The sequence below is a fragment of the Salvelinus fontinalis genome, unplaced genomic scaffold, assembly GCF_029448725.1.
Source record: "Salvelinus fontinalis isolate EN_2023a unplaced genomic scaffold, ASM2944872v1 scaffold_0978, whole genome shotgun sequence".
NCBI classification, from domain to species: domain Eukaryota; kingdom Metazoa; phylum Chordata; class Actinopteri; order Salmoniformes; family Salmonidae; genus Salvelinus; species Salvelinus fontinalis.
In genome coordinates, this window is record NW_026601187.1 from 53174 (window position 1) to 70106 (window position 16933).

Consider the following 16933-nt stretch of genomic DNA (forward strand, 5'->3'; position numbering starts at 1 on the left):
ACCCCCACCCTGCCTACTAGACTACCCCACCCTGCCTACTAGACTACCCCCACCCTGCCTACTAGACTACACCACCCTGCCTACTAGACTACCCCACCCTGCCTACTAGACTACTCCACCCTGCCTACTAGACTACCCCCACCCTGCCTACTAGACTACCCCACCCTGCCTACTAGACTACCCCACCCTGCCTACTAGACTACCCCACCCTGTCTACTACCCCACCCTGTCTACTACCCCACCCTGTCTACTAGACTACCCCACCCTGTCTACTACCCCACCCTGTCTACTAGACTACCCCACCCTGTCTACTAGACTACCCCCGCCCTGCCCACTAGACTACCCCACCCTGTCTACTAGACTACCCCACCCTGCCCACTAGACTACCCCACCCTGTCTACTAGACTACCCCACCCTGCCTACTAGACTACCCCACCCTGCCTACTAGACTACCCCACCCTGCCTACTAGACTACCCCACCCTGCCTACTAGACTACCCCACCCTGCCTACTAGACTACCCCACCCTGTCTACTAGACTACCCCACCCTGTCTACTAGACTACCCCACCCTGCCTACTAGACTACCCCACCCTGCCTACTAGACTACCCCACCTTGTCTACTAGACTACCCCACCTTGTCTACTAGACTACCCCACCCTGCCTACTAGACTACCCCACCCTGCCCACTAGACTACCCCCACCCTGCCTACTAGACTACCCCACCCTGCCTACTAGACTACCCCCATCCTCCTACTAGACTACCCCCACCCTGCCTACTACACTACCCCACCCTGCCTACTACACTACCCCACCCTGTCTACTAGACTACCCCACCCTGTCTACTAGACTACCCCACCCTGTCTACTAGACTACACCACCCTGCCTACTAGACTACCCCACCCTGCCTACTAGACTACCCCACCCTGTGTACTAGACTACCCCACCCTGCCTACTAGACTACCCCACCCTGCCTACTAGACTACCCCACCCTGCCTACTAGACTACCCCACCCTGCCTACTAGACTACTCCCACCCTGTCTACTAGACTACCCCACCCTGCCTACTAGACTACTCCCACCCTGTCTACTAGACTACCCCACCCTGCCTACTAGACTACTCCCACCCTGTCTACTAGACTACCCCACCCTGCCTACTAGACTACCCCCACCCTGTCTACTACCCCACCCTGCCTACTAGACTACCCCCACCCTGTCTACTAGACTACCCCACCCTGTCTACTAGACTACCCCACCCTGCCTACTACCCCACCCTGCCTACTACCCCACCCTGTCTACTAGACTACCCCACCCTGTCTACTAGACTACCCCACCCTGCCTACTACCCCACCCTGCCTACTACCCCACCCGGCCTCATACCCCACCCTGCCTACTACCCCACCCTGCCTACTAGACTACCCCCACTCCGGCCACTAGACTACCCCACCCTTCCTACTAGACTACCCCCACCCTGACTACTAGACTACCCCACCCTGCCTACTACCCCACCCTGCCTACTAGACTACCCCACCCTGCCTACTAGACTACCCTGTCTACTCGACTACCCCACCCTGCCTACTAGACTAGACTACCCCCACCCTGTCTACTACCCCACCCTGCCTACTACCCCACCCTGCCTACTAGACTACCCCCACCCTGTCTACTAGACTACCCCCACCCTGTCTACTAGACTACCCCACCCTGCCTACTAGACTACCCCCACCCTGTCTACTAGACTACCCCACCCTGCCTACTAGACTACCCCCACCCTGTCTACTAGACTACCCCAACCCTGCCTACTACCCCACCCTGTCTACTAGACTACCCCCACCCTGCCTACTACCCCACCCTGTCTACTAGACTACCCCCACCCTGCCTACTACCCCACCCTGCCTACTACCCCACCCTGTCTACTAGACTACCCCCACCCTACCCCCACCCTGCCTACTACCCCACCCTGCCTACTACCCCACCCTGTCTACTAGACTACCCCACCCCGCCTACTAGACTACCCCACCCTGCCTACTACCCCACCCTGCCTACTACCCCACCCTGCCTACTACCCCACCCTGCCTACTACCCCACCCTGCCTACTACCCCACCCTGCCTATAGGTCCCTCATCAACCTTCATTTTCAGGGTTTAGTCTTAGTTAGTTTAGTTAAGTAGTTAGTTTAGTCTTAGTGAAGCTGATCCTGTCTGCTGGCTGCTGTGTGTTGGAGACATTCTTCTGTTTACGTAGTCCCTCGTGTGTGTGTGTGTGTGTGTGTGTGTGTGTGTGTGTGTGTGTGTGTGTGTGTGTGTGTGTGTGTGTGTGTGTGTGTGTGTGTCATTTCCTGGCAAGCCTCTGTATGGAGGATGCTGTGGGCTGGTCTGTGTGTAGTACTGAACCCTGTCTCTCTCTCTCTCTCTGTCTCTGTCTGTCTCTCTGTCTCTCTGTCTCTCTGTCTCTGTCTCTCTGTCTCTTTCCATGGTCTTGTCTCTCAGTGATTTCTCTGATAACTACACTTTTTGATTAAGGTTTTACTTGCAAAGTGATATATATATATATTGTTGATATATATATTGTTTTTAGTTTAATACACTAACTGAAAGATGTTCTGGATAAGAGTGTCTGCTAAATGACCAAAATGTAAATATCTGTCTCTCTCTCTAGTTGGACATAGACTACTGCCTCGTCAACCCGTGTCAGAATGGTGCGTCATGTTACAACCTGGCTACAGGTCACTACTGCGCCTGTTCAGAAGACTACGAAGGGAAAAACTGCTCTCACCTCAAAGACCACTGTCACACCAGCACGTGTAAAGGTACGTCCACCTTGTCCTCTTTAGTTCCTCTCTGTTGTCTCCCTGTCGACTGCTACTGTCCCTGCTTTACTTCCTCCCCCTCGCTCGCTCCACCTCCCGCTCGCCCACCTCCCCCTCCCTCGCTCCCCCCCACCGCGCTCCCTCTCGGTATTAGTATAATGTTTGGGGTCGCTCCCCCTCCCTCACTCCCCCCCCCCCACCTCTCTCTCTCTCTCTCTTGGTATTAGTATAGTGTTTGGGGTCGCTGCCCCTCCCTCACTCCCCCCACCTCTCTCTCTCTTGGTATTAGTATAATGTTTGGGGTCGCTGCCCCTCCCTCACTCCCCCCCACCTCTCTCCCTCTTGGTATTAGTATAATGTTTGGGGTCGCTGCCCCTCCCTCACTCCCCCCCACCTCTCTCCCTCTTGGTATTAGTATAATGTTTGGGGTCGCTCCCCCTCCCTCACTCCCCCCACCTCTCTCTCTCTCCCTCTCGGTATTAGTATAGTGTTTGGGGTCGCTGCCCCTCCCTCACTCCCCCCCCGCCACCTCTCTCTCTCTCTCTCTCTCTCTCTTGGTATTAGTATAATGTTTGGGGTCGCTGCCCCTCCCTCACTCCCCCCCCCACCTCTCTCTCTCTCCCTCTCGGTATTAGTATAATGTTTGGGGTCGCTGCCCCCCCTCCCTCACTCCCCCCCACCTCTCTCTCTCTCGGTATTAGTATAATGTTTGGGGTCGCTGCCCCTCCCTCACTCCCCCCCACCTCTCTCTCTCTCGGTATTAGTATAATGTTTGGGGTCGCTGCCCCTCCCTCACTCCCCCCCCACCTCTCTCTCTCTTGGTATTAGTATAGTGTTTGGGGTCGCTCCCCCTCCCTCACTCCCCCCCCCCCACCTCTCTCTCTCTCTTGGTATTAGTATAGTGTTTGGGGTCGCTCCCCCTCCCTCACTCCCCCCCCCCCACCTCTCTCTCTCTCTTGGTATTAGTATAATGTTTGGGGTCGCTCCTCCTCCCTCACTCCCCCCCACCTCTCTCTCTCTCTCTCTCGGTATTAGTATAATGTTTGGGGTCGCTGCCCCTCCCTCACTCCCCCCACCTCTCTCTCTCTCTCTCTCGGTATTAGTATAATGTTTGGGGTCGCTCCCCCTCCCTCACTCCCCCCCACCTCTCTCTCTCTCTCTCTCTCTCGGTATTAGTATAATGTTTGGGGTCGCTGCCCCTCCCTCACTCCCCGCCACCTCTCTCTCTCTCTCTCTCTCTCTCTCTCTCTCTCCCTCTCGGTATTAGTATAATGTTTGGGGTCGCTCCCCCTCCCCCTCCCTCACTCCACCCCCACCTCTCTCTCTCTTGGTATTAGTATAATGTTTGGGGTCGCTCCCCCTCCCTCACTCCCCCCCACCTCTCTCTCTCTTGGTATTAGTATAGTGTTTGGGGTCGCTGCCCCTCCCTCACTCCCCCCACCTCTCTCTCTCTCCCTCTCGGTATTAGTATAATGTTTGGGGTCGCTCCCCCTCCCTCACTCCCCCCCACCTCTCTCTCTCTCTCGGTATTAGTATAGTGTTTGGGGTCGCTGCCCCTCCCTCACTCCCCCCACCTCTCTCTCTCTCCCTCTTGGTATTAGTATAGTGTTTGGGGTCGCTCCCCCTCCCTCACTCCCCCCCACCTCTCTCTCTCTCTCGGTATTAGTATAGTGTTTGGGGTCGCTGCCCCTCCCTCACTCCCCCCACCTCTCTCTCTCTCCCTCTTGGTATTAGTATAATGTTTGGGGTCGCTCCCCCTCCCCCTCCCTCACTCCCCCCCCACCTCTCTCTCTCTTGGTATTAGTATAATGTTTGGGGTCGCTCCCCCTCCCTCACTCCCCCCCACCTCTCTCTCTCTCTCGGTATTAGTTTGGGGTTTAGATTCAGCTCTGTGTGTTAACCCAACCAGAGTGCAGTGTGAGATTGATCAGCGTAACGGCTTTCTGTCGCTGCTGTTCCTCCATGTTTACACTTCCTGAGAAGAATTGATCGCTCCGTCAGCAACGTGTGTCTGTGTGTTTAACCGGAATGTAAACCCGGGTCTGTATTCATGAAGCCACTCTCAGAGTGCTGATCTCAAATCAGTTTATCAGTTTAGTTCATAATGAAGAAGAGGACATTGGTACCAGAACTACCCTGAGTTATCACAATGGTACCAGAACTACCCTGAGTTATCACAATGGTACCAGAACTACCCTGAGTTATCACATTGGTACCAGAACTATCCTGCGTTATCATAATGGTACCAGAACTACCCTGAGTTATCACAATGGTACCAGAACTACCCTGAGTTATCATAATGGTACCAGAACTACCCTGAGTTATCACAATGGTACCAGAACTACCCTGAGTTATCACAATGGTACCAGAACTACCCTGAGTTATCACATTGGTACCAGAACTACCCTGAGTTATCACAATGGTACCAGAACTACCCTGAGTTATCATAATGGTACCAGAACTACCCTGAGTTATCATAATGGTACCAGAACTACCCTGAGTTATCACAATGGTACCAGAACTACCCTGAGTTATCACATTGGTACCAGAACTACCCTGAGTTATCATAATGAATAAGAGGACATTGGTACCAGAACTACCCTGAGTTATCACAATGGTACCAGAACTACCCTGAGTTATCACCTTGGTACCAGAACTACCCTGAGTTATCACAATGGTACCAGAACTACCCTGAGTTATCACATTGGTACCAGAACTACCCTGAGTTATCACAATGGTACCAGAACTACCCTGAGTTATCACAATGGTACCAGAACTACCCTGAGTTATCACAATGGTACCAGAACTACCCTGAGTTATCATAATGGTACCAGAACTACCCTGAGTTATCACATTGGTACCAGAACTACCCTGAGTTATCACAATGGTACCAGAACTACCCTGAGTTATCATAATGGTACCAGAACTACCCTGAGTTATCACATTGGTACCAGAACTACCCTGAGTTATCACAATGGTACCAGAACTACCCTGAGTTATCACAATGGTACCAGAACTACCCTGAGTTATCATATCGGTACCAGAACTACCCTGAGTTATCACAATGGTACCAGAACTACCCTGAGTTATCATAATGAATAAGAGGACACCCTGAGTTGCTTTATGTATGAGGCCTGGGTTCAGGTCTATATGTTCTGTAGTGGGTTGCCATCATAGGATTTATACAGCGCTTTTCTGATACCCAAAGATGCTTCCTGTCGTCAGTCATCTCTGCTCACATGCATGTGAAAAATAACTCTCTCTCTCTTTCTTGCCTCCACAGTGATTGACAGCTGCACGGTTGCCGTGGGGTCCAACAGTACCCCTGGCGGGGAGCGGTACATCTCCTCCAACGTGTGTGGTCCTCACGGACGCTGTCGGAGCCAGGCCGGAGGACAGTTCAGCTGTGACTGTCAGGAGGGCTTCAGAGGAACATACTGTCACGAGAGTAAGACATGACTTATAGCAGACATACTGACTGAGACATGACTTATAGCAGACATACTGACTTAGACATGACTTATAGCAGACATACTGACTGAGACATGACTTATAGCAGACATACTGACTTAGACATGACTTATAGCAGACATGCTGACTGAGACATGACTTATAGCAGACATGCTGACCTAGACATGACTTATAGCAGACATGCTGACCTAGACATGACTTATAGCAGACATACTGACTGAGACATGACTTATAGCAGACATACTGACTGAGACATGACTTATAGCAGACATACTGACCTAGACATGACTTATAGCAGACATACTGACCGAGACATGACTTATAGCAGACATACTGACTTAGACATGACTTATAGCAGACGTACTGACGTATAGACATGACTTATAGCAGACATACTGACTGAGACATGACTTATAGCAGACATACTGACTTAGACATGACTTATAGCAGACATACTGACGTATAGACATGACTTATAGCAGACATACTGACTTAGACATGACTTATAGCAGACATACTGACTTTTACTGACTTAGACATGACCTATAGCAGACATGCTGACTTAGACATGACTTATAGGAGACATGCTGACCTAGACATGACTTATAGCAGACATACTGACTGAGACATGACTTATAGCAGACATAGTGAACTAGACATGACTTATAGCAGACATACTGACTTAGACATGACTTATAGCAGACATACTGACTGAGACATGACTTATAGCAGACATACTGACCTAGACATGACTTATAGCAGACATACTGAACTAGACATGACTTATAGCAGACATGCTGACTTAGACATGACTTATAGCAGACATACTGACCTAGACATGACTTATAGCAGACATACTGACTGAGACATGACTTATAGCAGACATACTGACCTAGACATGACTTATAGCAGACATGCTGACTGAGACATGACTTATAGCAGACATACTGACTTAGACATGACTTATAGCAGACATACTGACTGAGACATGACTTATAGCAGACATACTGACCTAGACATGACTTATAGCAGACATACTGACTTAGACATGACTTATAGCAGACATACTGACTTATACTGACTTAGACATGACTTATAGCAGACATGCTGACCTAGACATGACTTATAGCAGACATACTGACTGAGACATGACTTTTATCAGACATACTGACTGAGACATGACTTATAGCAGACATGCTGACTGAGACATGACTTATAGCAGACATGCTGACTGAGACATGACTTATAGCAGACATACTGACTTAGACATGACTTATAGCAGACATACTGACCTAGACATGACTTATAGCAGACATGCTGACTGAGACATGACTTATAGCAGACATACTGACTTAGACATGACTTATAGCAGACATACTGACTGAGACATGACTAATAGCAGACATGCTGACTGAGACATGACTTATAGCAGACATGCTGACTGAGACATGACTTATAGCAGACATGCTGACTGAGACATGACTTATTGCAGACATACTGACTTAGACATGACTTATAGCAGACATACTGACCTAGACATGACTTATAGCAGACATACTGACCTAGACATGACTTATAGCAGACATACTGACCTAGACATACTGACGTATAGACATAACTTATAGCAGACATGCTGACTTAGACATGACTTATAGCAGACATACTGACTGAGACATGACTTATAGCAGACATACTGACATATAGACATGACTTATAGCAGACATACTGACGTATAGACATGACATATAGCAGACATGCTGACCTAGACATGACTTACGGACTTAGACATGACTTATAGCAGACATACTGACGTATAGACATGACTTATAGCAGACATACTGACATATAGACATGACTTATAGCAGACATACTGACGTATAGACATGGCGTATGGCAGACATACTGGCGTATAGACATGACATATAGCAGACATATTGACGTATAGACATGACATACTGACTTAGACATGACATATAGCAGACGTACTGACTTAGACATGACATATAGCAGACATACTGACATGCCATATAGCAGACATACTGGCGTATAGACATGACATACTGACTTAGACATGACATATAGCAGACATACTGATGTATAGACATGACATACTGACGTATAGACATGACGTATGGCAGACATACTGACTTAGACATGACGTATAGCAGACATACTGACTTAGACATGACATATAGCAGACATACTGACTTAGACATGACATAGCAGTCATACTGACTTAGACATGACATATAGCAGACATACTGATGTATAGACATGACATATAGCAGACATACTGACATATAGACATGACATATAGCAGACATACTGACTTAGACATGACATATAGCAGACATACTGACGTATAGACATGACGTAAAGCAGACATACTGATGTATAGACATGACATATAGCAGACATACTGACTTAGACATGACATATAGCAGACATACTGATGTATAGGCATGACATATAGCAGACATACTGATGTATAGGCATGACATATAGCAGACATACTGATGTATAGATATGACATATAGCAGACATACTGATGTATAGGCATGACATATAGCAGACATGCTGACTTAGACATGACATATAGCAGACATACTGACGTATAGACATGACATATAGCAGACATACTGATGTATAGACATGACATATAGCAGACATACTGACTTAGACATGACATATAGCAGACATACTGACATATAGACATGACATATAGCAGACATACTGACTTAGACATGACATATAGCAGACAAACTGACTTAGACATGACATATAGCAGACATACTGATGTATAGGCATGACATATCTCGCTAAAGCAAAGAGACCCTGATCCCAAACCAGCCATGCTGTCCTTCAAAGCACCACTGGCAGGCAGCTATCAGCAGTACCCAGTGTCCCTCTAAACTGTCCACAAACACTGCGACCTTGGCGCAGAACACACCCGAGTTCACACACCAACCGCATTCCTCACATCAAACTAAAGCCCAACACACAGAGAATTATCTTCCTGGAGTTTGTGTTTTTCCCTGTTTGGTACATTATCCATTTACATTTAAACCTACCTTGCTGTAGTTTGTAATGATTTCTCTCTTGCTCCCCTCTCCCCTCTCTCTTTCTCTCCCTCTCTCTTTCTCTCTCCCCTCTCTCTTTCTCTCTCCCCTCTCTCTTTCTCTCCCTCTCTCTTTCTCTCCCTCTCTCTTTCTCTCCCTCCTCTCTCTTTCTCTCGCCCACCCCTCTCTCTCGCCCCCCCCTCTCTCTCGCCCACCCCCCTCTCCGCCCCCTCTCTCTTGCCCCTCCATCTCAGATATTAATGATTGTGAGAGCAACCCGTGTGGTAATGGAGGAACCTGTATTGATAAAGTCAGTGTCTACCAGTGTATCTGTGGAGACGGCTGGGAGGGGGACCACTGTGAGATCAGTAAGTATTTATTATTTAAAAAATATTGAATATTCTATTGAGAATTCTACATGTTGAGAACTACGAGGGGCGGACTGGGAATCGGACAGCTGCCTCCAGCCCCCCGGCAGCGCCGCCCCTAGTCCAGCCCCCCGGCAGCGCCGCCCCTAGACCAGCCCCCCGGCAGCGCCGCCCCTAGACCAGCCCCTAGGCAGCGCCGCCCCTAGTCCAGCCCCTAGGCAGCGCCGCCCCTAGTCCAGCCCCTAGGCAGCGCCGCCCCTAGACCAGCCCCCCGGCAGCGCCGCCCCTAGACCAGCCCCTAGGCAGCGCCGCCCCTAGTCCAGCCCCCTGGCAGCGCCGCCTCTAGACCAGCCCCCCGGCAGCGCTGCCTCTAGACCAGCCCCTAGGCAGCGCCGCCCCTAGACCAGCCCCCCGGCAGCGCCGCCCCTAGACCAGCCCCCTGGCAGCTCCGCCCCTAGACCAGCCCCCTGGCAGCGCCGCCCCTAGACCAGCCCCCTGGCAGCGCCGCCCCTAGACCAGCCCCCCGGCAGCGCCGCCCCTAGACCAGCCCCCCGGCAGCGCCGCCCCTAGACCAGCCCCCTGGCAGCTCCGCCCCTAGACCAGCCCCCCGGCAGCGCCGCCCCTAGACCAGCCCCCCGGCAGCGCCGCCCCTAGACCAGCCCCCTAGGCAGCGCCGCCTCTCGACCAGCCCCCTGGCAGCGCCGCCCCTAGACCAGCCCCCCGGCAGCGCCGCCCCTAGACCAGCCCCCCGGCAGCGCCGCCCCTAGACCAGCCCCCTGGCAGTGCCGCCCCTAGACCAGCCCCCTGGCAGCGCCGCCCCTAGACCAGCCCCCCGGCAGCGCCGCCCCTAGACCAGCCCCCCGGCAGCACCGCCCCTAGACCAGCCCCTAGGCAGCGCCGCCTCTCGACCAGCCCCCTGGCAGCGCCGCCCCTAGACCAGCCCCTAGGCAGCGCCGCCTCTCGACCAGCCCCCTGGCAGCGCCGCCCCTAGACCAGCCCCTAGGCAGCACCGCCTCTCGACCAGCCCCCTGGCAGCGCCGCCCCTAGACCAGCCCCCTGGCAGCGCCGCCTCTAGACCAGCCCCCTGGCAGCGCCGCCCCTAGACCAGCCCCTAGGCAGCGCCGCCCCTAGACCAGCCCCCCGGCAGCGCCGCCTCTCGACCAGCCCCCTGGCAGCGCCGCCCCTAGACCAGCCCCCTGGCAGCGCCGCCTCTAGACCAGCCCCCCGGCAGCGCCGCCCCTAGACCAGCCCCTAGGCAGCGCCGCCTCTCGACCAGCCCCTAGGCAGCGCCGCCCCTAGACCAGCCCCCTGGCAGCGCCGTCCCTAGTCCAGCCTCCCGGCAGCGCCGCCCCTAGTCCAGCCCCCTGGCAGCGCCGCCCCTAGACCAGCCCCCTGGCAGCGCCGCCTCTAGACCAGCCCCCTGGCAGCGCCGCCCCTAGACCAGCCCCCTGGCAGCGCCGCCCCTAGACCAGCCCCCCGGCAGCGCCGCCCCTAGACCAGCCCCCCGGCAGCGCCGCCTCTCGACCAGCCCCTAGGCAGCGCCGCCCCTAGACCAGCCCCCCGGCAGCGCCGCCTCTCGACCAGCCTTTATTTGGATCCTCTTTAGCTGATGCCTTAGCGACCGCCAGTCTTCCTAGAGTCTACATTCCTACCCATCATCTTTGACACGTATAAATGCATGAAATATGTTTCACTAAGTAGGTAGCTACATGTAATCATGACCATTATGTAAAGGTAGTAATTTAACCTGAGACAAGTTTGACTCTCTCTCTCCTGCTCTCTCCTCCCCCTTCTCTCCTCTCCTCCCTCCTCTCCTCTCTCCTCCTCCCCCCTCTCCTCTCCTCCTCCTCCTCCCTCCTCTCCTCCTCCTCCCTCCTCTCTCTCTCATCCTCTCTCCTCCCCCTTCTCTTCTCTCTCCTCCCCCTTCTCTCCTCTCCTCTCTCCCCCCCTCTCCTCCTCCTCCCTCCTCCTCTCCTCCTCCTCCTCTCCTCTCTCCTCCCCCCTCTCCCCCCCCCCCTCTCCTCCTCCTCCCTCCTCCTCTCTCCCCCCCCCCTCTCCCCCCCCCCCCCCTCTCCTCCTCCTCCCTCCTCTCTCCTCCCCCCCCCTCTCCTCCTCCCCCCTCTCCTCTCCTCCTCCTCCCTCCTCTCCTCTCTCCTCCCCCCTCTCCCCTCTCCTCCCCTCTCCTCTCTCCTCCTCCTCCTCCCTCCTCTCCTCTCCTCCTCCCCCCTCTCCTCTCCTCCTCCCTCCTCTCCTCTCCTCTCCTCCCTCCTCCTCTCCTCCAGATATAGATGACTGCAGCACTAATCCATGTCATAATGGAGGAACATGTCGAGACTTGGTGACTGATTTCTTCTGTGAGTGTATGAACGGCTGGAAGGGGAAGACCTGCCACTCCCGTAAGAACACCTCTCCTCTCTCTCTGTCTCTCTCGCTCCCTCCCTCTCCCTCCCCCCTCTCTCGCTCTCTCGCTCTCTCTCTCTCTCGCTCTCTCGCTCTCTATCTCGCTCTCTCTCTCGCTCTCTCTCTATCTCTCTCTCTCCCTCCCTCCCTCCCTCTCCCTCCCCCCCCCTCTCTCTCTCTCTCTCTCTCTCTCTCTCTCTCTCTCTCTCTCTCTCTCTCTCTCTCTCTCTCTCTATCTCTCTCTATCTCGCTCTCTCCCTCCCTCTCTCTCTCCCTCCCTCAGTCTCTCTCTCTCTCCCTCCCTCCCTCCCTCCCTCAGTCTCTCTCTCTCTCTCTCTCTCCCTCCCTCCCTCCCTCCCTCCTCCCTCCCTCCCTCCCTCCCTCCTCCCTCCCTCCCTCCCTCCCTCCCTCAGGCTCTCTCTCCCTCCCTCCCTCCCTCCCTCAGGCTGTCTCGCTCCCTCCCTTTCATGTTGTATTTACCAGTGTAGCGAGCCTGTGGAGGTTCATGGTATGTGCTGAGGTGTGGATGTTATGACACAGGTAGCTGTGCGTTATGAAAACACTCTGTAACTCTGTCTCCAGGTGAGAGCCAGTGTGACGAGGCTACCTGTAACAACGGAGGGACTTGTCATGATGAGGGGGACACCTTCCACTGCAAGTGTTCCCCTGGATGGGAGGGGGCTACCTGTAATATAGGTGAGTTAGTCTGGGTAGGAGGGGCTACCTGTAATATAGGTGAGTTAGTCTGGGTAGGAGGGGCTACCTGTAATATAGGTGAGTTAGTCTGGGTAGGAGGGGGCTACCTGTAATATAGGTGAGTTAGTCTGGGTAGGAGGGGCTACCTGTAATATAGGTGAGTTAGTCTGGGTAGGAGGGGCTACCTGTAATATAGGTGAGTTAGTCTGGGTAGGAGGGGGCTACCTGTAATATAGGTGAGTTAGTCTGGGTAGGAGGGGCTACCTGTAATATAGGTGAGTTAGTCTGGGTAGGAGGAGCTACCTGTAATATAGGTGAGTTAGTCTGCATGGGAGGGAGGGGGCTACCTGTAATATAGGTGAGTTAGTCTGCATGGGAGGGAGGGGGCTACCTGTAATATAGGTGAGTTAGTCTGGGTGGGAGGGAGGGGCTACCTGTAATATAGGTGAGTTAGTCTGGGTAGGAGGGGCTACCTGTAATATAGGTGAGTTAGTATGGGTAGGAGGGGCTACCTGTAATATAGGTGAGTTAGTCTGGGTGGGAGGGGCTACCTGTAATATAGGTGAGTTAGTCTGCATGGGAGGGGCTACCTGTAATATAGGTGAGTTAGTCTGGGTAGGAGGGGCTACCTGTAATATAGGTGAGTTAGTCTGGGTGGGAGGGGCTACCTGTAATATAGGTGAGTTAGTCTGCATGGGAGGGGCTACTTGTAATATAGGTGAGTTAGTCTGGGTAGGAGGGGCTACCTGTAATATAGGTGAGTTAGTCTGGATGGGAGGGGCTACCTGTAATATAGGTGAGTTAGTCTGGGTAGGAGGGGCTACCTGTAATATAGGTGAGTTAGTCTGGGTGGGAGGGAGGGGCTACCTGTAATATACATTTACATTTACATTTACATAGGTGAGTTAGTCTGGATGGGAGGGAGGGGGCTACCTGTAATATAGGTGAGTTAGTCTGGGTAGGAGGGGCTACCTGTAATATAGGTGAGTTAGTCTGGGTAGGAGGGGCTACCTGTAATATAGGTGAGTTAGTCTGGGTAGGAGGGGCTACCTGTAATATAGGTGAGTTAGTCTGGGTAGGAGGGGCTACCTGTAATATAGGTGAGTTAGTCTGGGTAGGAGGGGCTACCTGTAATATAGGTGAGTCTGGGTGGGAGGGGCTACCTGTAATATAGGTGAGTCTGGGTGGGAGGGAGGGGGCTACCTGTAATATAGGTGAGTTAGTCTGGGTAGGAGGGGCTACCTGTAATATAGGTGAGTCTGGGTGGGAGGGAGGGGGCTACCTGTAATATAGGTGAGTTAGTCTGGGTGGGAGGGGCTACCTGTAATATAGGTGAGTTAGTCTGGGTAGGAGGGGCTACCTGTAATATAGGTGAGTTAGTCTGGGTAGGAGGGGGCTACCTGTAATATAGGTGAGTTAGTCTGGGTGGGAGGGGCTACCTGTAATATAGGTGAGTTAGTCTGGGTAGGAGGGGGCTACCTGTAATATAGGTGAGTTAGTCTGGTTGGGAGGGGCTACCTGTAATATAGGTGAGTTAGTCTGGGTGGACTGCTTGTTACATACGGTTCCTAGGGGTTATAGAGACATTCTCTCTTGCGGTCCCACCACCCCTCTCTCCTTTCCCCCTCCCCCTCCTCCCCCGTCTCTGGTGAGTGTTGAGTTGTCCTTTAAAATGGCCTGATCTCTCTGATAATCTGTTTTGGAGATCACACAAGTAGATTCCCTCAGAGGAAGGAACCACTCTGTGAGTACGGGGGAACCTGTCTGACAACTGAAACAAACTCTTTCCTCTCCTAGCTAAGAACAGCAGCTGTCTTCCTAACCCCTGTGAGTACGGCGGAACCTGTGTGACCAGCGGAGACTCCTTCACCTGCGTCTGCAAAGAGGGCTGGGAGGGAGACACCTGTAAACAGAGTGAGTGTACACTTTTATCCACAGTCATACATGGGCTGTCTAAATACAACCGGAGTCACATCTGATGTAAGGACTGCCGTGTTCACCACCACCTTTCTTCTGTTTTCTCTCTCTCTCGCCCGTACCTTTTCTTTTATCTCCGTCCTTCCCTCCTTCTCTGGCTGGACGCTTGAGGCTGTTGTTGGCCATGAGAGGAAGATGAGAGGAGGAGGGGAAGGTTAATAGGAGGAAAGTTGAGACAGATGTTCTCCCCTTTCTCCCCCCCTCCCTCTCTGTGCATTCCTGTCCAAACTGTGACATGTCTACTAGTTCTTCACCCCTCTGCTCTCTCTCTCTCTCTCCCTCCTCTGCTCTCTCCCTCTCCCTCCTTTACTCTCTCCCTCTCTCCCTCCTTTACTCTCTCACTCCTCTGCTCTCTCTCCCTCTCCCTCTGCTCTCTCCCTTTCCCTCCTTTACTCTCTCCCTCTCTCCCTCCTTTACTCTCTCCCTCTCCCTCCTTTACTCTCTCCCTCTCTCCCTCCTTTACTCTCTCCCTCTCTCCCTCCTTTACTCTCTCACTCCTCTGCTCTCTCTCCCTCTCCCTCTGCTCTCTCCCTTTCCCTCCTTTACTCTCTCCCTCTCCCTCCTTTACTCTCTCCCTCTCCCTCCTTTACCCTCTCCCTCTCTCCCTCCTTTACTCTCTCCCTCTCTCCCTCCTTTACTTTCTCACTCCTCTGCTCTCTCTCCCTCTCCCTCTGCTCTCTCCCACTCCCTCCTTTACTCTCTCCCTCTCTTACTCTCTCCCTCTCTCCCTCCTTTACTCTCTCCCTCTCTCCCTCCTCTGCTCTCCCTCCTTTACTCTCTCTCTCTCTCTCTCCCTCTCTCCCTCTCTCTCCTTTACTCTCTCTCTCTCTCTCCCTCCTCTGCTCTCTCCCTCTCCCTCCTTTACTCTCTCCCTCTCTCCCTCCCTCTCTCTCTCCTTTACTCTCTCCCTCTCTCTCTCCTTTACTCTCTCCCTCTCTCTCTCCTTTACTCTCTCCCTCTTTCTCTCTCTCTCCCTCCTTTACTCTCTCTCTCCCTCCTTTACTCTCTCTCTCTCCTTTACTCTCTCTCTCTCTCTCTCTCCTTTACTCTCTCCCTCTTCCTTTACTCTCCCCCTCTCTCCCTCCTTTACTCTCCCTTTTTTCATCTCTCCCTTTCTGCTGTCTTCCCTGTGATCTCCAGGCTGACACACACACACACTCTCTCTCCATAACATGACTTCCCAGAATGCTTAATGACGGAGCAATGGTCTGAGGGTAGAGGGGTACAGGCTGGTCTGAGGGTAGAGGGGTACGGGCGCAGGGGAAAGGGGATACCCAGTCAGTTGTTGTCCAACTGAATGTATTCCACCCGAAATGTGTCTTCTGCATTTAACCCTCTGAATCAGAGAGGGGGCTGCTTTAATCCACGCCCAGGCAGCAGTTGTTTTTGTTAGGGGTTAACCGCTTTGCTCAAGGGCAGAACGGCAGATCTTTTCACACTGCTGACTCGGGGATTCGAACCAGCGACCTTTCGGTTACTGACCCAATGTTCTGAATCACCAGACTACCTGCCGCACATGCGGGGTGAAGCTGTTCCCCGTGAGCTGGGTGAGAGGCGCTGTTTGTTCTGTTGAGTCAATAACCCAGACAGAGACATCGGGGGACACACAGCTGAACACGCTAAACAAGCCAAGAACACGCTAAAAACACGCCTCGGGACATGATAGCCCCGACATTCTCGCTCTGCTGTTGTCTTCTCTCTGCTCACATGCGTGTGAAAAATAACACAATCGATATCTCTCTCTCTCTCTCTCTCTCTCTCTCTCTCTCTCTCTGTCTCTCTGTCTCTCTGTCTCTCTGTCTCTCTGTCTCTCTGTCTCTCTGTCTCTCTGTCTCTCTCTCTCTCTCTCTCTTTCTGTCTGTCTCTCTCTCTCTCTGTCTCTCTGTCTCTCTGTCTCTCTGTCTCTCTCTCTCTCTCTCTCTCTCTCTCTCTCTCTCTCTCAGATACCAACGACTGCAACCCACACCCGTGGTAAGTGGAAGATAAACATTTTCTATAGAGTCAAACAAGCGTGAACAGAACATGACAGGGTGCTTCTCTGCACCGTGCCTGGGTTCAAGTACTATCCGACGCTCATTCAAGCCCAGCTAAAGTATTTTAAATCATGTTGAATAGTATCTTAACCCAGATTTGTTCTTCAGTCTGTACTGCTGTTAGTTT

The 16933-nt window shown here is 52.6% G+C and overlaps 1 protein-coding gene across 1 annotated transcript in view; it reads left to right on the forward strand.

The window, feature by feature from the left end:
• Window positions 1-16890, forward strand: part of LOC129847961 (protein jagged-1b-like) — a 68250-nt gene extending 51360 nt beyond the window's left edge. Inside the window, exons 6-12 of the mRNA XM_055915539.1 lie at window positions 2652-2802; window positions 6086-6250; window positions 9587-9700; window positions 11983-12096; window positions 12683-12796; window positions 14594-14710; window positions 16717-16890. Coding sequence (XP_055771514.1) covers window positions 2652-2802; window positions 6086-6250; window positions 9587-9700; window positions 11983-12096; window positions 12683-12796; window positions 14594-14710; window positions 16717-16748 — 807 coding nt within the window. The 3' untranslated portion in view covers window positions 16749-16890. The remainder of the gene's footprint in view (window positions 1-2651; window positions 2803-6085; window positions 6251-9586; window positions 9701-11982; window positions 12097-12682; window positions 12797-14593; window positions 14711-16716) is intronic.
• Window positions 16891-16933: the final 43 nt, after the last annotated feature.